The sequence below is a fragment of the Solea solea genome, chromosome 11 (assembly GCF_958295425.1).
Source record: "Solea solea chromosome 11, fSolSol10.1, whole genome shotgun sequence".
Classification (NCBI taxonomy): Eukaryota; Metazoa; Chordata; class Actinopteri; order Pleuronectiformes; family Soleidae; genus Solea; species Solea solea.
Window position 1 is genome coordinate 13,768,392 of NC_081144.1, and position 20,693 is coordinate 13,789,084.

At 42.9% G+C, this 20,693-nt stretch overlaps 1 protein-coding gene across 9 annotated transcripts in view; it reads left to right on the plus strand.

Annotated features, from left to right (window-relative positions):
• The window catches only part of rerea (arginine-glutamic acid dipeptide (RE) repeats a), a 125,298-nt gene extending 105,033 nt beyond the window's left edge, over positions 1-20,265 (plus strand). For 5 of the 9 annotated variants that reach the window (XM_058642103.1, XM_058642100.1, XM_058642104.1 and 2 more), the window contains 12 exons: positions 1,357-1,437; positions 11,969-12,131; positions 12,239-12,331; positions 12,890-13,089; positions 13,352-13,513; positions 13,607-13,720; positions 13,808-15,183; positions 15,786-16,008; positions 16,102-16,819; positions 17,490-17,651; positions 17,769-17,949; positions 18,054-20,265. In XM_058642103.1, coding sequence (XP_058498086.1) covers positions 1,357-1,437; positions 11,969-12,131; positions 12,239-12,331; positions 12,890-13,089; positions 13,352-13,513; positions 13,607-13,720; positions 13,808-15,183; positions 15,786-16,008; positions 16,102-16,819; positions 17,490-17,651; positions 17,769-17,949; positions 18,054-18,087 — 3,507 coding nt within the window. In that variant the 3' untranslated portion in view covers positions 18,088-20,265. Of the gene's footprint in view, positions 1-507; positions 630-1,356; positions 1,438-11,968; positions 12,132-12,238; positions 12,332-12,889; positions 13,090-13,351; positions 13,514-13,606; positions 13,721-13,807; positions 15,184-15,785; positions 16,009-16,101; positions 16,820-17,489; positions 17,652-17,768; positions 17,966-18,053 lie in introns of those variants that run through there. The other 4 variants (XM_058642107.1, XM_058642109.1, XM_058642105.1 and 1 more) reach the window with 4 other exon arrangements.
• Positions 20,266-20,693: the final 428 nt, after the last annotated feature.

Consider the following 20,693-nt stretch of genomic DNA (forward strand, 5'->3'; position numbering starts at 1 on the left):
CTTCTAACTTGTCTCCCTCCACCATGTCTGAGAGCTTTTTCCACACAAGCCGTCTCAGCCTGCCTCCGCTCTCAGGCTGGCAGCTCGCAGGGGTTCTCATGTGTTGTTATATGTTCACTCAAAGCTGTGCATGATGCATTTAAAGAACCACTGTTTCCTCTCAGGGAAATATATACAGCTTTGGTGGAGCTTTAATAACAGACTATGGCCTGGGATTTTTTCTGTGTGGTTCAGAGACATGAATCCTGCTCATGCAGTGCTACATGATCAAAAACAGGCTGAAATGAGCACTGCGCCCAACACTAACATGTAGCGTAGGACTCCACTCCGGGTTTTCCAGCCTACTGCGAACCAGAGGCTCTCTTGCAGAAAGATCACATGTAAAGCCTTCCCCTTTGTAGTGGAAGAGCAGAGAGTGACAAGCTATTTCTTCCTTGTAAAAAATATGGATTAAAAAAAGCAATACGCCGTCAGAGACATTGTGGATTTGTCCCTAATTTTTCTGTGGCTGGGTGAAGAGATCCGTTCTCTTCTCCCTGAGGACTTTTCTCTGCTTTTTGCTGGAGTTACTTGGTGGAAACGGTTGGCTGAGATCACTGAGGGACGGGGCTCGTCTCTGGAACAAGAAAGTAAATCTGTTGGTTGTCTGCTCCGCTGGTTATGAATGTTTTCAGCCTCCCTCTTTTATGGCTCGCAATCTTGTGGCTTTTAAAGGAGAAGAAATATATTTAGGTGATTCAGCTTTTTTGGTGTTCAATAATTTCTGATGTTTTGTGATTGTCGAGATGAGTTGGTTTGTTCACATTCTGTTTGCATGTCAGATTTAATTCAGTGCAAAGAAGTTGCAGTTTCTGCTATCGTGCTGTTAATATACTTTGCCTCATGTTAGGTTACATTTGCCAATTTTCCATTTTGACATGTTTTCTTGCCAGAATATATACACACACAAATGGGAACTTTCTACCATGTACAGTAAGTTTGAAAGCTGTCAAGTTTAGGTTTTGGCTTTAAACTTTAACTTGTTCATTCCTTGGGTCCAGTGGTCATCTTTTTATTTGTCCTAAATTCATATTTTATGTTACATAAAAAGAGGAGCTGAATCACAGCGTCTCTCCCTACCTTACTTGTCATTTCCTCTCTCGGTTTGCCCTGACATGGCTGTGTTTGCTCCGGAGTTTAAACAGCCATCGAGATAGATGTAAAAACCTCTCCAACCACGGACAGTAAAATGAAAACAGTGTTTCTCTGTGTTGTTGAAAGCCAATAACTTTAAGCAGTAGCAGTAGCAGTTAAGCCCACTAACTGGTCTCTTTTTTTCTCCCCTCTCTCGCTCTCTTCCTCTGTGAAAAATTGCAGAAGCGCTTCATTAAAGGATTGAGACAGTTCGGCAAAAACTTCTTCAGGATCCGGAAAGAGCTGCTGCCCAACAAAGAAACGGTAAGATTATTTATTTCTCTTTCTTGCTGCGCCTTTTTGTGTGTGTGTGTGTGCGTGTGTGTGTTATATAAAAAAAAATTTATATAATTTGTTTGTAAATTATTGAAGATTTGAGTAATTGAACATAACATTTTGATGTTGATATTTTTAGCATAGCTAATTTTTAAATTTAGGGCTGATTGATAAGAAGTGAGAGCAGCCTGCCAACAACTTTGCTGCAGTAATATTATCTCTCCTTCAGGCTGTTTGGAAAAAACATGTCATACCTCAGAAAAGCAAATGCTAAATGCACCGAACATTAATTAGCACCCTCTGTTAGCGAGTTGTAAACAAGATGTGATGTGAGCCACTGCAAAGTCTGAAGAGCAACCTGTTTCATCTCCTATTTATGGTGAAGTCTTGTCGTTGCTCTTAAGTAGTTTTTTTTGTTTTGTTTTTTACATTTCCAATGTGGTGTTTAACATAATGGCTTCTTTGAAGATTAAAATGTAGGTTACCTGTGAGCGTTTCAACAATAAAGGCTTTAGCTGAAATCTAAATTATTAAATTACATTGTGTGTGACAGTGTCAGACAGATGGCAGAAGTGAAGTCACAACACAGTGTACCTCTTTCAAGGTCTCAGCCATTTAATTTTAATCATATAAATTCATATACTTCATGTATAAAAGGTTAAAAGTAAATCATTGCTGATGTCGTCCTTGAACAGCATCAGAAATCACTAACAACTTCTAGTGTGTGTTTGTATTAATAGACCTAAACACACTGGGTTACAAACATGAGCTTTGCATTTCAGTCATGGATTATATTAGTTTTAATCATTTTAAGCTTTGTCAAAGCTTCTGATTGTAGGGGAAAAAGTCATTTATTATCTCGTCTCACCTTATGGAACTCATATAATAGTGTTATAAGTTCCTTTGTCAGTGTTTTTCCCTCCTGTGTGTGTGTGTGTGTGTTTGTGTGTGTGTGTATGAGACGTATGCGTGTTAATGTGTTAATCATCAACTGTGTGACCTGTTTCATGGTACAAATAGGACAAATCCAGGCCAAACAATGATTAACAATAGTTGACCTTATTAAATTTGATAATCACATACTTTGTTTGTATATCTAGTTTCCGCCAACATGTGGCATTTTACTATAATCTTTTCGTAGATCTGCACAGGAAAGACGCTTAAGAGAAGTAGTTTTTATACCCTGGCTATAATTGGCAAAAAAAAGGGAACACATTTTACAGTACTGAGTAAAAGTGTCAGGGCACATCCAGCTTTGTTGTTTCCATGTTTAGCAAATGCTATGATCAGGGGCATTTGGATTGGAATGATATGACTGAAAGTTGTGTGTATATATGGAATAAACCTGGCATAATATTACACAGCAGATATGTTTTGCTATGAAATAGTAGAACACATTGGTAAAACCTCACCAATAACATTAATTAGAGTCCACTTCAGGTTTAGGAGGGCAACACTAAATACTTGACACTTAAACCTGTAGAAGCTGGTTTGTTTTTTTTTCCCATCTCTGAAAATGTGATCTTAAAACTGCATACATGTTTCCCGTATTTCCTGGATGTGTCTCAATACAGTGGTTGAGAAATAATTATACTGTTTGGTTATTATAGCATTGCTAAAACAAGACGAAGACTTGTTGTTTATGGGTCCTCAGCACCTTTGACTCAGCTGTTTAATCTTAGATACGCATTTTGATTCATCAAGCCGTGTCGGTCTTGCTGTTCTTGTAAAGCTGCTCCACAGTGCTTACACAGACATAAAAAGGTGTTTGGTGTACTTCTCACCCACTTCATTTCCTTGTGTGCTGTGAGCTGAGGATACATCAGCCCTGCTTTCAAAACCCAAACATATTGTGTAATATTTTTACTCCACGGCTCTTAAGTGCCACCTCTTCTGTGCTACATTTTTTATTCCTTTAAAAACCAATCTCAGCCTCTTAAATAAGAGATTAAAGTGTGCAAATATCGTTTCCTCACAAAGGTTTCTTCAATTATTTTTACTGGTTTTGAAATGTATGACTAGTCCAGTTGATTGGCTATAAAGGAGGTATTAATGCAATTCAACCTGGAGGGGGAGCCGTCCTGGCAGGAGAGGTAATATACCTCCTCCAGGATCTCGGCCTGCCACCACCACAGAGCACAGAAAGATTAATTTTCCCCCTGCAAATGGAAAATAAACTGCCCTTTAAACATGTGAAAAGAGAAGAAAATGACTGGAAGAGCAAGGGGAGGGTGATGTGTTGGCTCAATAATAGACACTAAAAAGCCTGGCATGTCACAAAGTGCAAAAACAAAACTCTGCTTGTGATTGAACTTGCTTTTTAAAAATGTAGGATTAAGTTTTTGTCATAATCCTGAGAAGACTGTTTATTTGCTGCCTGCTCATTCCTACAGCCTACCTCTGAAATATGACCTAAAATGTTTTAGGTCATGGAAATGACAGATTTTCCATTAAATTCCAGTAACAGATGCATATGTCTGTTCCTCCACTCACATGCCTTGCCACTGGAAAAGATTTGCTTTGCAGAAATGCAGGAGTTCTTGTCCTGATTTCTGACTGGATCACTAATGTTGAGTCACAGTGCAGAGCTTAAAGCCCTAAAGCCCTGATATTCAGAGCGCCAGTACAGCGCGTCTGCCCATCTCTGTTCTTCCCATTAGCCCCCTTTAGCCGCGCTGCCCCAGAAGTGCCAGCAAAGCTCGGACAACCAGTGCCAAGGGTAAGCACCAAGCGCTGTGTAAACACACAAGGCCTGACTAACACTCAGGAATGCTTTATATAAAGTCACATAAAGGCCCAGAGGGGGGAAGTGGGTGTGACGTCTGACCGTCTGCAACTGACTTTGCTGCCACCATTTCCTTCACTCCAGAAAGGACGTCATGGAACATGAGCAGGCTACTCCCAGTGTTTTAACAAGTAAATATGCTGAAATGGCAGATCTCAGACAACAGATAACACCTGATATTTGTACTGGAGAGGTTTTCACAAAGATGTGGTTTTAGAACAGAATTTCCTGAGGTGATTTGTGTTGGCTGCAGCTCCGTTTGCTGTGAAGATGTACATGGTTATCGACACATTAGAATAGCTTAAGTTGTGGCTCATTTTTCCACACAGGACAGAGCACATTACATTTAATCTGAAAATTAAATTTGCCAAAATAAAACATTTTAACATACCTGCACAAGTGTTTAGTTAGAAGTTCATTTTTTCACTGTGCTGAAGGCACATAATAAAATATGCATGTAAAAATACACCTGCACAATCAGCTTGTGCCTTGAATGTTTTTCAGCACAGCTTGTGTCATTATTCATTTGCTTTAGAGTTCCAAATGAGTGTATTGTGTAACTATAAATAATTATATAGCCTCATAATGGAAACTATTGTAATAAACTCAATTCAGTTTCATGGTAAAACTATCTTTAAAGAGTATGTGTATTTTCACCTGTTTGGTTTTTCCCTTGAGGTTCAGTTTCTGCATCCTGTTATTCTCTTGTGAGCCCACTGCTTTGCTGCACTCTCAAAATATTAAAACACATCTATTACATTTTACAGAAAAATTTTTAATGATGACATTTAAAAGAATAAGCTCTTGATCTAGCATTTAGTCAGCTGTTACCAGCAACAAGCTCTGTAACATTGAAAGGCAGGGGGGAATGAAAAAAGATGACACTGATGCATAGAGACTGTTTTTGCTGTTTAGTTTTGCCACAGAGGTGGAAACAACAGAGAGTTGCTGTGGCAGTGTGTTGAAAACTCAACGCAGGTGAAGCCACGCTGTGTTATTTGGGTTGTGTTGACAGAGCAAGTCAAACAAAGTGTCCTTGGAAGACAAACAGCTTGTTTTTAACAGGTGGGAGAGTAGCAGCAACAATCTGAAAATATAATCTATTCCTAATATTAGTTCTCTTAATTTAACATATGCAATATGCATTGTTTTGTATTGTTATTTAAAGCTTTTGACCATGTGAGGTGAAAGCACGTCTGTTTCATTTTCAGAGCAAATGGTTGACCTGAGCTAGATGTCTGTTTAGTGGTATTTTTTTTTTTAAATGCCTTGTTTGTGTCGGCAGTCAGATCAACCAGAAGGGGATGGTTTAGTGCATCTTGTGCTCTCGGAGAAAAGAGAGCACTCTGCCCCTCAGGCCCTGTCATTTACAGGCTGGCCAACAGGAGAACAATGTTCTCAACACAACCTCACAGCAGATGTTTGCCCTGCTACAATCTGTACAAACGTCAAGTTGAATTCATTGCCATGTCCTGAGCTCAGCAGCCAGAACCATGGGGTTGAGTGCAATTATAAATACTTTGGTTCAAACACTAATTAAACCAGCTACAGGGGCCGGGTCCAGTTGGCAACAGCTGTCAGTGGAGTGACAGAAATCTGCGGTGTGTGTGGTAAATGATATAAGTCGTTTAGGCGGTAAAAAAATCGGCTGATGGAAGCTCAACCAGTATGTACTGATGTTCTTTTAGTGACAGGCAATTTAGTGCAGGCTGAATGTGGGATAAATCTTTTCTTAAGCTTTTCTTTCTAAGAGATGAATCTCAGAGAGCTCCAGCTCCCTGTGTAATTGAGTTCTTTGGTGGGCTTCATGTTGTGGTTTTTGGGGAGTAGCTTATCAGCAGAACACGCAGCATCGACCCTCCAGCAAAGAGCCACTGTTGCCATCCAATCTGCTTTCACTGGCAAAAGCGCTTACAGCAGGAAAACACAAGTGCTGATTCTTCAGCATGTGCGTCCCTGACCTGTGAAAGCAGAGCTTATTCAGTGATTCTCCAACAGAAAAGCTCTGCGCAGCAGGGAATGGCTGTCTATTTAACCGCCTTCACATTCACTCTGCTCCGCCAGCCAAGGTATTGTGACTATTCAGTTTCCATCGTCTGCCGTTGGGCTTAAAGGCATCAGTGTGCTGTAGGTCTACTTTTAAATGTTTCTTATATCTTAGAGTATATTGCATTACAATTTTAACATATTAAACTAAATTAAGAAATGTTATGAACTTCCAAGAATCCAAGTTTAGTTTATGTTTTAGTTGAATAGGAATAGTGCAACATGATATTTTGAAAAACAGGTGATATGCACTGGCATTGTAGATTACTGCAATGCTGATATGAATTACTATAATTAAACAATACTTAAGTATATGTGAGTGTGTAGACAGTGGAATAAAAGGTGCATTGCTAAAATAAATACATACAAATCATAAGTTACATTTTAAATAAATAAATAAAAACACAATAAATGAAACCCAGCAGTCTTGCAGTGCCCACAGAGTAGTTAGGGTATGAGCATGTTGCAGTATGAGGGGGGGATTTAAGTGTGTCAGGCCACCACATTGTAAGAAAATGATGGATCGATATGTTGTGCATCCCCAGAGTTTTATTTTGTCATTTTTATTATTTAAATATTGTTGCTACTATAGTTAAAATGTTGTAGTAAGAGTTATGGTAAATAAACATGCACTTTTTTTTCCTCTTCACAACTTGTTAAATGGCCCCTTTTACTCGTCAGTAGTACACTTCTGACCCACTTAACCACATAAACATTTGCAATGTTACAGTTACAGTCAGAACAAGGGTGACAGGAAAGTCAAGCACCACTCACTGAAGCGATACACTATACAACCTGTCACGGGCAATGAAGAATACCAAGTTCAGGGGTCGAGCACAGACATAATTAAACTGAGTTTTGATTTAGCTCCAAGAAATGCATTCCCTTTTACCTCACTGACATGAATCAGGAAGCGATCCTCCCTCCTCCAGCTGCAGACTGTGGAGGAAGCAGGAGGAGCACAGGTTCATGCTGCACTAATGGATGTTTACACAACTCACTATCCGTCACCAGAGCCCAGAAATCACATGTTTCCTCCACTCCCTGCACCCCTGGCTGTGCCTAATGTTTTTTAGCTGAAATTTTTATTTGTCAAGAGACTTTTAAGGAGGGTTTGTGGTTGGACTCGGGGTTGATTGTCCATTGTTATCCTCTGCTAGCTCTTTACTCCTCCCTCTCGGCCCTCCCTCCTCAGCTCTCTCCTGTTCTCTCCTCCTTCCCTGCTCTTGCCAGTAACGGCCTTAACCGTTTGGCTTCATGTCAAAGCAGGGGCCTTTTGTGGCTCTGTCACAAATCTGCCAGGAAAAACAGAAACCATCTGTTCAGGCCTGAGCCTGAGAGGGGATGAGGGTGTAAATACACGAGTTTAGCCTTCGCCTTCAGCCCTGCCCATGCACACAGGACCACCAAGCCCAGTAGAGGATCTTGCACTGCCCCCACCAATTACACTGTAGTCTATTGGGGTCTCGTGGTTTTCCCTGTTAATAATCATGTTAGAAAATAGTTTTTAGTAATTGCAAAACCTGAGACCCTGGATACATTTTCTTGAATCACCTCTTTACCTCTGTTGTTACAGAGAATAGGTAATATGTAATATATATGTAATTTTTTATCTATTACTTAAAAGAGCACAGATTGTTGTTAATTTGAGGACTAAAAATACTTACACGATAGAAAAAACTGTAAAGGGAACATGTCATTTTGAACCCTACATCCATTTCACAAACACACTTGTTTGCAGATGACGATTTTAAGTGGTAATAACTGGAATGGAGGCTCTAAGTGTCGTGGTAAGCCCTTTCCTTGTTGGATAATCCATTGGCCAGAAAGCTTCTGCAGATGGAAGCAGTCTAAGAGGCCTTATAGGACTGAGCTTATGCTGTCACTATCTCATGTTCTGCAGAGTGGTAGCACATTCTGTACTGCTCTGCAGTGATTTAGTGGACTGGGGGAAATTATGGTGCAGAGGCTAGGGCCAATTTAGATTTCTGTTTCAAGTATTTCCATGGGCTTTCACTGGATGCAACTGTTTTCAGGTAGAGATTTGTAGTCCTCATTTCATGAAGAAAATGGCAACATTACTCGAAAGCATCAAATGGTCCACACAGATCTTCTGGCTGAGCATGCAATCAGGTAGAGCAACAGAAGGCAGTGAAAGCGAGTGCTGCTGTGGACATATGGTGACATATGGACATAATTACACCCCCCGACGGACAGTGTGTCACTTCAGAGGAACCATAATTGTCATGCAGCCATGCTCAGAGAGGTAATCTGTCAATCTTATCGTGATGCCAATTTATAGCACATCTCTCAACCACAGGAATACCATGTTTACCCTCAACTGCAATTCACTCTCAGATAGGTTTGGTCCTTTCCATTTTCTAATGTCGTTGCCTGTGGAGCCTCACACTAATCATTTGTTTGTCATCAGCGCTCAATGTTTGTGGTCATGAACTCAAATGGAAATAAAACGCACATAAAACAATCGATGGGTGTATTGGATGACAAATAGGGCCTGTCATCGTCTAAACTGTTAGTTCTTGAAAAATGAAATAGTACGTAAGGATCAGAGAAACTTTGACAGGCCTCAAATCATGACGTTTCCAATGTGGCAAATTTGGTGGAATATTGCTGTTATGCAGTGGTTATTAACTAAAAAGTGACAGACAACCAGTGAATTAGTGACTTGGGTTGAACACTCAATCACTTTACAATGGAAATCACAACAATACAATTAAAAGATCTCCCAGGCTACAGTTTATTTTTTCTTTGTTTGTTTTTGATTTATTTTAGGCCAATTAGATTTTATGTTTTGGAAACAATTCATATCTTCTTATCCTTGCTTAAGAGTATTATAGTTGATATTTTGGTGGTGAAAATCGCAAAATTTTGTGTTTTCCAGTGCATTGCAGCTCACCACATAAGGGTTGTTTTTGTGTTACAGATGTTACAGTAATTTGTTGTTGTGTTTGTCTTTGAACAGAAGCCCCTTGTTTGTTGTTCTGCATGGGAATAACTTTCCAACTCACCAAATTTACTCTCAATTTGTTAAGCAGCCTCTTTTGTTTTGCTGTATAAATTTGCATCCAGCTGCACCATCTCATCAGTGCACCTGTTAATTCCAATTCAGAAGCCCAACTTCATGTTTTCATTGGCCCTTGCCTAATGTAATGGTACTTGACACAGTATAAGTGATGGAGAGGCAGGGTGACCTTTCCCTGTGTGCGCCAAGCTGTTGTTGAGGCCATGTAGTTGTCAGCCTGAGTCGAGGAAGCAGAGAGGCCCTGCTGGGAGCAGTCATTAAGCACAGAGCAAAGCCAGCGCTCGGCACCACTCAACACTTTTGATCTGCACATTTCAATTAGATTTCACATCAGGATGCTTGCCTTTTCCCTCAGTTACCACCTGCGCCCCTGCCTTCCCAAATGGCCAGGCTGGAGGGGCAGGCGCACTCGGAAATGAACAGGAAATTCTGTTGCTGCCTAAAATAGATACACAAACATACGATGGCATAACATAATAGAGCTTTTAGCTGATATAATAATCATTAGCTGCTCTGTTCTCACTGTGAGCGCAGACAAAAATGCTTCCAGCTATTTGAAGGCCTCTAAATGTTATGTAATGTTTTGACTCTACACACTGGTGTGTGTACAAAATAAGTCAATATGAGTGATGTCATTATGACAGTATTAAAGGATAACAATAGCTGATTGGTTTCTATGCATCACATGCAGCATAACATTCTTTATTTAGAGTCCTACTATTCTGTCTCTGCTATACTCCTGAATGTGGATACATCCCACCACTACACGTGTGCTTGTCTACAGAAGTCATGAGGCCCTAATAACTTAGCACAAGCTGTGTGTTGAACACTGGAGGAACATTCTGGCATATTCATTTAAGAAGGTTTCGTTGAGCTTGGAATGCTTTGTTGAATGTTCCCTGCACTGCTTTGCTTGATGAGATGAAGTTCTTCAGGCGGTGGTAGATACGAAATTCACAAAGAGCCACATGAAGGGAAATCTTATTTAACTGGCCGGAGCCGAATGAATCGACCATTTTCTGGTGGTCAAACCCGTGATCAAATAAGGCGTAGTTTGTTCCTTAATATCAGATTCTTGGAGCTAAAGGAACAGCCACTAGACAGTTCTTGACCTGTTTTATCACAACGTTGATAGAGGTTTTTCTGTTTCTATTCTATTTTCTATGCATGCAGCCAATGCTAGATTTTTTTTTTGGTTAGATGTTTTGTCCCTTTTTATTTTTTCCCGTTAATAGTTACACTTGGTACAGTTACATTGCTGCATTTAAATACAAATTATCCAACAGTAATAATCATTCTCTCCAATCAGCGTATATATTTTAAATGAAACTCATTTGGTTGAACATTAACATTTGGATCATTGTTTTATTTCACTGCATTTATTAGGTTTTTGAGAACAAAAAATGTGCACACTTACACTTACAAGTGCGTTATAAACATCTGAATAATAATATAAATAAATAATAATAAAATTGGCTGATGTTGATGATTAAAAAGGCAAAAAAAAGCCCAATTAATAGGCCATACCAATTTGTCGCTCTTCTTCTTCTAACAACAAGTCAACTAGCCTCAAGTTTTGTTACCCATTTACTTTCATTTATTTTACCTAAATATGATATAATTAAATGTTTTGCCCCCCCCCCTAGTGTGCAAGAAGCTTTTTATGGCGACAGCAACGTTCAGTCAAATCCTTTCCGGCTATTGTCTGTTTTGCTACATTTGGATAAAAGTTAGTAAGATGTTGCTAAAGGCTTTTAATGTTTTTCTAGAAAGTGATGCACTAACTAATTTATATCACGTTTCTGTGCTGAAGTGCAGTAGGAAAACAATCAATAGCCATTAAACCCTGTGAGCTTTGTTGAACAGCACATTACCAAACCTCTGACAGTAGATGGTTGTCCTTTAAAACAGGTGACTGTTCACCCTACAGTCACACAACACCTTCATGAATTTGTAATAAAGCTAGTGAAGACCACTATAAAGTTCAAGGTAAGGGGAGTGGGGGAAGGGCAAAGCTCCAAAGGAAAATGGATGATTTTACAAAAACTCTTCTCTCTTGTGTTTTATGAGTGACAGAAAGCAGTGGTAAATATACACAGGCTTCCTTAGCAAAGTGTTTTCTAATCCATGATTGCATGTGTTAATATTTCAGTTGGGTATTGATTTCCTGGCAGCCTTTTGTACGCACGATTTATCCACCTCGCTCACTGGCAAGCGTGCCACTCCGAATGTTTGATTAAAGTTCAATTGACTCTTCCAGTGAAGGGGCAAGGAGCCATTTCACTCCCTATTTGTAGCACCAAAGCTCTGCCTGACATGCTCTTTTGTTCCCATTCAAGCTCCTGCCACCCAGGCAGCCACCAATGCACTGATCCTAATATCCCTGCATTCAGCGAGCCTCCTCGCCTAATCCTGGGACAGATGAGGCCGCAGCACAAACATGCCCGGTCAATGACAAATCCTGGCATGGACTAACCCCATTGCTGTATTCCACATTTTTGGTTCAACCTTATTGTAGACATTATTCCAGATTTCCCTTCAACTTTAACAGATAGACCATAGATCACTTAGATCATCGAGAGGTGTCAGTTTGTGTTCATCTATTTTGCCCATATTAACAGCATTTATTATTTGTGTCATTTCAGGGAGAGCTAATCACCTTCTACTACTACTGGAAGAAGACTCCAGAAGCAGCCAGTTGTCGAGCTCACCGCAGACACCGCCGCCAGCCCGTCTTTCGGCGCATCAAGACTCGAACTGCTTCGACTCCTGTCAACACTCCCTCACGTCCCCCCTCCAGCGAGTTTTGTACGTATATGTGACCCCATGAATGGTGGCTGTGGGAGGAGTTACCTGATGTCATTTGCTCTCGCCAACGATGTATATTAAGTGCCTTTTCTTTGACTCTTTTCCAGTGGACCTCAGCTCAGCCAGTGAAGATGACTTTGACAGTGAAGACAGCGAACAGGAGCTGAAGGGCTACGCCTGCCGTCACTGTTTCACTACCAGTAAGACACTCTTGCTTTAAACAGACACTCACAGTCATCATGTGGACTTGCTTGGTTATTCCTGTCCTGATTGGGATCAGTGTGAGTCTGCACAATGCAGCGCTGTGTGACAGATGGGCATGAGAAGATGTCAGGGCTAATTTGATCAAATTAGACATGAGCCCACAGCTCGCTCACTGTCTCCATATTATTATCCTTCCCTTCTTCCCACACAGCTGGCTCCCAGTGCCAGGCTTCCATCTGATCACACTTTGGTTACTGCCATAACAACAGGGGTGGTTAATAACTTTAGCTTTATTGTGTTAACATACACAGACCTTGTTAGCACATGAATGGAAGCACATATATAGTTTGTAATTAAAGGATAGAGATGTACATTGTTCATATTTCAGCTCTTGCATGGTAAAATCACACTAGTTGACATAAGGAAAGAATCAGGATTGCCTCTGTATTGGTTAATATTGCTGCACTCGTGAGATGATTTCTGTGTGGTGTGTACTTATCACCGCCCTTGTGAGAGTGTTCGTTGTTTCACAACTGTAAATGGCTTTTCCTCAGCCTCCAAGGACTGGCACCACGGGGGCAGGGAGAACATCTTGCTGTGCACAGACTGCCGCATTCACTTCAAGAAGTACGGAGAGCTGCCCCCCATCGAGAAGCCTGTGGATCCGCCGCCATTTATGTTCAAACCTGTCAAAGAGGAAGAGGATGGACTCAGCGGGAAGCATAGCATGAGGACCCGACGGAACCGAGGCTCGGTGCGCACACACTCCTGCTTTCCATCTATCTCTATTTTCACTTTTAGATACCATAGTCCCAGAGCTTGACACCAATGCAATAAGCTTACCTTTTTTAGACAAGTGACTGCATTTGTGATCATTATGTCATACCTGTTTGGTCTCTTTAGTAAAAGTTTTAAAGTCTGGAATTGTATGATTTAAGTTCATTTTGACTTTTCCTCTCAAAAGTATATATATTTCTAATATCACTCATAGTTTATGTTGATTTTGTTGTCAATAGATGTCAACTCTACGTAGTGGTCGTAAGAAGCAGACAGCCAGTCCCGATGGCCGAGCCTCGCCTACTAACGAGGATTTGCGCTCCAGTGGACGTACCTCACCCAGTGCAGCAAGTACTGACAGCACTGACAGCAAGACAGACTCCATGAAGAAGCCAAGCAAGGTAAACTTAACAAAGACTCACTGGCACCTTGTTTTTCTATGCATGTATCTCTTTAAAACGGACACTAAGTTTTCTGGTGCTTTGGCTCCACAGAAGATTAAAGAAGAGGCTCCTTCACCGATGAAAAGTGTCAAACGGCAACGAGAGAAAGGAGCATCTGACACAGAGGAGTCGGAGAGGACCAGTGCCAAAAAGTCCAAGACACAAGTGAGCCTGGTGGTGCTTGTCTGTCCTTCAAGTGGAAAGCATACACACGGTGTCATGATGTTCATCATTTTCTCTTCTTTCTTTCAGGAGCTTAGTCGACCAGACTCACCCTCAGAGTGCGAGGGTGAAGGGGAGGGAGAGGGCGAGAGCTCTGATGGGCGTAGCATTAACGAGGAGCTTAGTAGCGATCCTAAGGACATTGATCAAGACAACCGCAGCTCTTCTCCCAGCATCCCCAGCCCCCGAGACAATGAAAGTGACTCAGACTCCTCTGCCCAGCAGCAGCAGCTCCTGCAGAGCCAGCACCCTCCTGTCATCCAGTGTCAGCCGGGCACCTCAGCAGCCTCCTCAGGACCTCCGCCACCTACGACCTCAGCCCCTTCACTGCCTCCGCAGGTTTCCCCTACAGTGGCCTCTGTCTCTCTACCTCCCCAGCCTCTGCCCCAGACTAGTCCATTGTCTCTTATCCAGTCAGGGCCATCTCTTCACCCTCAAAGGCTTCCTTCTCCACATTCACCTATGACCCAGGCTCCGCCTCCTGGGCCCCCGGTTCCACCTCAGTCATTACCTAGCTCGCATCACGGGCCGATGCCTCCCATGCCTCATCCACTGCAGCCTGGCCCCTCACACATGCCTCACCCTCACTCCATGCCCCCTCAGGGCTTCCCCGTAGGTCAGTCTCAGGTCCCACCTTCAGCCATCTCTGGCCAATCACAGCAGAGGCCGCACACGCCTCCTTCCCAGTCCCAGCCGTCATCTCAGAGCGGATGTCAGCCTCCAAGGGAGCAGCCGCTGCCCCCTGCACCTTTGTCCATGCCTCACATCAAACCCCCACCAACAACACCCATTCCTCAGATGCCCAACCCACAGTCCCACAAACACCCGCCGCACGTATCTGCACCTCCGTTTCCTCAGATGCCTTCAAACCTTCCGCCACCACCTGCCCTTAAGCCCCTCAGCTCTTTATCCACCCACCATCCTCCCTCAGCACACCCGCCACCCCTTCAGCTCATGCCTCAGGGGCAGCAGCTCCAGCCTCCCCCAGCCCAGCCTCCAGTTCTCACGCAGTCCCAAAGCCTCCCGCCATCAGTCAACCACCAGCCTCCTTCAACTCCTCTGCCACCCTCCGCAGCAGCCTCACACCCCAACGGTCCACCACAGCCGCCGTTCTCATCTCATCCTTTCAATACAGTTCTACCTCCAACTGGCCCTCCCTCATCTTCGTCAAACTCTATGCCTAGCTTACATCCTCCATCTTCCTCTGCCCCGTCCTCCTCCATCTCCATGCCGCTCCCTGCCTCAGTCACTTGTGCCGGTCCGGGCCCTGTACTCCCTCCGATACACATCAAAGAAGAGCCTTTGGATGAGATGGAAGAACCAGAGAGTCCGCCACCCCCACAGAGAAGCCCTTCCCCAGAGCCTACTGTTGTCAACACACCCAGCCATGCCAGCCAGTCAGCACGGTATGTCTGCTAACCCCTGTCCCTCAAACACTGTCTTAAAAGAGAAAAAAAAGACACCTCCTCAAGCTTTTATTCATCTGTTGAGCAGCTTACTGTCCTGTCTGCTGATACTAATTAGCCCCGGACACATTGAACAACAAAGGGAGAGTGTTGAGGCTTTGATGTGCACACCAAATCCAATGTCCTCACTCAAACAGTCCACAATAGGCTTTGAGCTCTGAGTGGCTGATGGCAGGAATTATTATGGACACAGAGCAGAGAGATTAATTACAGTGAATCAAGACATCTGAGTATCTGTAGTTGCCCTGTGCTTAAGTGGTTCTTAGGCTGCCAGTGAATAGCAATGAGGACTTTAATACGTTCTCTGCATAGCAGCAAAGGTGAAAGCCAAGGGAGTTTGTTTCCTTTTGAATAATAGACCAGTGAGAGCCGATACAAGCTGTCTTTTCATCTAATGAGACATTATCCTCAATTGAAGATAAATGTAATGACTTTAGTTTAATTAGTCTTGTTTTTTGTCAGTATTTAACTGCAGCATGTTTCAGCTTTTGTGAGTGCACGCTCAGTGTGTTAAATGTTTTTCTTTCACACCGTCTCCACAGGTTCTACAAGCACCTGGACCGAGGGTACAACTCGTGCGCCAGGACGGATTTCTATTTCACTCCCCTGGCTTCTTCGAAACTGGCCAAAAAACGCGAGGAAGCGCTGGAGAAAGCCAAGAGAGAAGCAGAACAGAAAGTACGGGAGGAGAAGGAGAGAGAGAGGGAGAGGGAAAAGGAACGAGAAAGAGAGCGGGAACGAGAAAAGGAAGCGGAGCGCGCCTCGGTGAGTGATCTCGTTTGTCTCGCTTCTGTTTGGCAGTAGTAGCTTATTTTTCCTGTTCGACTAAACCTATGTTTTTTTTTCCCCTCGTCACAGAAAGCCTCAAGTTCTCACGAAGGCAGAATGGGTGAACCTCAGATGGTCGGTCACGCTCACATGCGTCCACCCTACGACGGCCCCCCCACCACAATCGCAGCTGTTCCTCCGTACATTGGCCCCGATACTCCCGCCCTGCGCACGCTCAGTGAGTACGCCCGGCCACACGTCATGTCCCCCACCAATCGAAACCACCCCTTCTTTATGTCCCTCAACCCCGCAGACCCGCTGCTGGCCTATCACATGCCCAGCTTGTATAACGCTGACCCGGCCATGCGGGAGCGGGAGCTGCGGGAGCGGGAGATGCGCGAGAGGGAGATACGCGAGAGGGAACTAAGGGAAAGGATGAAACCAGGTTACGAGGTTAAACCTCCAGAGATGGACACACTCCACCCTTCCACAAACCCCATGGAGCACTTTGCCCGTCACGGGGCCATCACGTTGCCCCCCATGGCCGGCCCACACCACTTTGCGTCTTTCCATCCGGGCCTGAATCCATTAGAGCGCGAACGGTTAGCCCTCGCCGGGCCCCAGCTGCGGCCAGAAATGAGCTACCCAGAGCGGCTGGCTGCAGAGAGACTCCACGCTGAGAGGATGGCCACAGTGGCCAATGACCCCATCGCCCGTCTACAGATGTTCAATGTTACGCCACATCACCACCAGCACTCGCACATTCACTCCCATCTCCACCTCCACCAGCAAGATCCACTACACCAAGGTGAGCGAAAGCCCTGCTTGTATCACTCGATGTCTTTTTCTACTACTTAAAAATAAATACACTATAGATCAAATCATTTTAGTAATTACATTGAAAACATCATATTTATCATTTAACTGTTTTTTTATTTCACACTGTAGTTTATTTCATAAAGAGTAAACAAACATACACATCTAATATTCATTACAATAAATACATGTTGGTAAATTGTCACTGAATATTTTTATTCCATGTTTTATTGTGAAATTGTTTGTGTGAATTACTGAATGTATTGACTGACGCATTTTGATATGGATCTTAAGTGAAAGAGCTAAGTTATATATCACTGGTAATAAAGCGATCATATATTCACTGGTTTTACTTAACCTATTATTATAAACCAAGTTGATGTAGTTTTCACAGGGAGTAGAAATATGTTTAGTATAAATAAGACTTATCTGCATTGAAGAGTATGTTCAGTATGTTCATTTTTAAGTTTCTAAGATGTTTATAGCCATATACGCATGTTATATGTTAAGCTTGTAACGGAGCATTAGACAAATAGAAGTGAACCCTGCACGTCCATAGAGCAGAGACCTGGTCTGAAGTTGCTGTCTGTCGCATGCTCTGACTGTGATGCACTGTCATGTGATGAGTGAACCTTGACCCCTAAGACACTAACCCCCAGAAGGTGGTGAATGTCTTGTGTGTCCGGCAGGTTCGGGGGCCCACCCGCTGGACCCCCTCGGAGGTGGACCTCACCTGGCTCGCTTCCCTTACCCACCCGGCGCCATCCCTAATGCACTCCTCGGCCAGCCACATGAACACGAGATGCTGCGCCACCCAGTCTTCGGTGAGTTCTCAGCCAACAGTTACTCTCATTTACAATCATGTTGAGTCCGATCTATGAGATGAAAGCGCCTCTGCCAGATTTCCTCATGAAACATTTGTGTGTGTGTGTGTCCTCCAGGTACTCCATACCCACGGGAACTGCAAGGAGGTCTGCCGCCGCCCATGTCTGCAGCTCACCAGCTGCAGGCCATGCACGCACAGTCAGCAGAGCTCCAGAGGTTAGCCATGGAGCAGCAGTGGCTCCATGGACACCATCACATGCATGGGGGACCTCTGCCCGGCCAGGAGGATTATTACAGGTCAGATAAGCAATAGGTAACGAGACAAAACAGCATTTACACTAAAGTCACCAGCTGTGCCTTTGATTGACCAGATATTAACTCTGGATGTTGTTTGTGTTCAGCCGGCTGAAAAAGGAGAGCGACAAGCAGCTGTAACCAGCCGAGGGCGGCGTGGACAGACAAGTGCAGGACACAGGAAGTTGTTACAGAGCGATTACGCAGAGGCTCAGCAGGAGCCGCGTCACACATTCAGTCTTGAAGAACAGCACAGGCCAACTGGATCGTCTGAGAGTTCTTCAGATCTTTTTTTTTTTTGGGGGGTTTCTGTTCTCGTCAAGGACGTTTTCTTTTTAATTATTATTTTTCTTCAAGACATTGACTTTCTTTGGTATATAGCCAGTAGTGACAGCGTCCTCAAGACTCCTGCATGACAAGCTTCCCTGACATTTTTTTGTAGGTGCTAGAACAAGACACTGTGCTTATCAACAAAAAAGAAAAGAAAAAGACAAGACCGGTCAGGCCGTTTATTGAAAAATAACAAGTGCTATCTTAAATTCAACATTTATTTTAATACATTGTTGGAGGTTTTTCATAATTTTAAGAAAAGCTACAGCATGGCGTTTTTGAGTCTGTAAATAGTATATATAAACATATAATTATTATTATAATTATTATTATTACTAGGTGTGGACTCCGAACCAAGTCGTTTCAACCTCCAATATAATTGTTTTGCAGCATTATCCCTTGTTTCAGAGGGGAGCACAATGGCATTATATGAGCAGTTTCTGAGAGAGTTGCAGTTCAGTTGTGACGTTCCTCTGACATCACTGTGTTAGATTTAGTCCCGCATACACGATGTAAACCATAAACCATGTCCATTTGACACGCAGCAGGTTGTCACAACGTGTGAACTCAAACGTGTTGAGTTAACGACGTGATTCACTTGAAGAGGCGGCGGTGAGGTCGCTCAGGTTCCTGCCGAGTGCACGCTGAAACCGCCGATTTTAAAAAGAAAGAAAAAAAGTTTGCACTGAAAGAGTTCCCTTGAGCTCCACTCGATTGGTTTTTATCCTTTTTTCTTCAACATCAATATTTAAGTCCGCTTAATGGAGAAATACTTGTTTTGTTTTTTTTACAAAGAGTGACTTTAATTATGATTTTTAAAATGTGGATACCAGAAACATATTTGGCTGAAATGGAAGAAATTAAAAAAAAAAATACACTTTCTTCTTTTAAACAATTGGGACTTGAGTTTTAAGCATTGGTCACAATAACATTGTTTTAAATGTGTGAATGGTTGGGAGTTGGTGCTAGTTTGTTTGTGTTGTGGTTGGTGACCACCCCCTCCCTCCCTCCCCCCCTTCTTCTTTCCCTGGTCCAGTCATCCATGTTGTTGCAGGTCTCAGATCAGACGACGTCGTCCTTCAGCGTTAGGCTGTGTAATGTTCACTGTGACACTAGAAGGGTCCTGCTAACACGTGACCACCAGTATGTAGAGGGTTTATGAATGAATGAGTGTGTGTGTGTGGGTGTCCTCACAATATTATATGCCTTGGTTCCTTCGGGATTCACGCGGTCTCCTGGTCGTCAGGAGCCGTGCGTCTGTGTGCCACTGACTGTTACCAGTAGTGTTGACCTGTCTGTCATATCAGTGCACATGAGCCCCTTTTTTATCGTTTTTTTTTTTTAAATCCATGATTTTGTTTCTGCATTTGTTCATTTGTGCACTAAGACTGTTTAACTATCATGAAAATGTCTTTATTTTTTTTATTTTTTTAAGTCAACTGAAGAAACTTGTATTTGCATTGAGACATGGTCGCATCGGAGCACGATCATTTACGTCTTTCAACTCATTCCCCTCCTTTTTAATGATCCAAAACAAAGTCTGTCAAGCTCCCAAAAACAACCTGTCACTCTGTCTTGCCACCTCCTCCTGATTCCTGTCTCTCTCCTGACAACATTCTTCTCGTTATCATCATCATCATCATCTTCATCACCACGATCATCCTTTGCCTCGTTTCCGGAGGACTCCCTTTGCCTTTTACTCCCTCTTTTTGTGTCTCCAGAACCTTTGATGTTAAGTGTTGTCAATGGTTTAGCTTCTTGTTTCAAAGCGGCAATAGCAGAATGTAAATTCTGACTGCTAAGATTTATATATATACTGGTATCTTGAAGCTTATTGTATATATGAGTAGTCGCCATGGGATGACACAATGTAAACAAAAAGTAGAAATAATAAGAAAATTGTGAGTCCTGTGTTCTCTCCATTTGAGTATTTTGTAATTTTTTTGAAAAATTTGTGGAATTAAAATAAACGACTAAGTTACACCACAAGACACAGCTTCCTCTTATTTGATGCCTTTCGACGCGTGAGTGGATCTTTTATCTCTTTCTAAAGCAGCAGCAGCAGCAACGCATTCGTCCTGTTTTTGCTGCTTTTATTTCTCTGTCTGCAAAAGCTGAAAGGCGAAGAGAGAAAAGGGGAATCTTTGTTTTTACATTTGTGAAATGTAATTCTGTCGCCGAGCAGAGAGTCTGTTGTGATCATACTCGTGTCCCACACATTTTTGAATAAAAGAATTGTCGGTTGACAGGAAAAATGTGTTTGGGAATAGATGGAGCGTCCCCGTTTCATTTCACTCTTCCATTTTCTCAGCCTTCGCAAACACCGAGCTTTAAGAGATGATCCCAGCAGCAGGTCGTGAATCTCCGAGCTGAATATTGCTCTGCTGTGGCATAATAACATCAAAGCCAGACTAAGC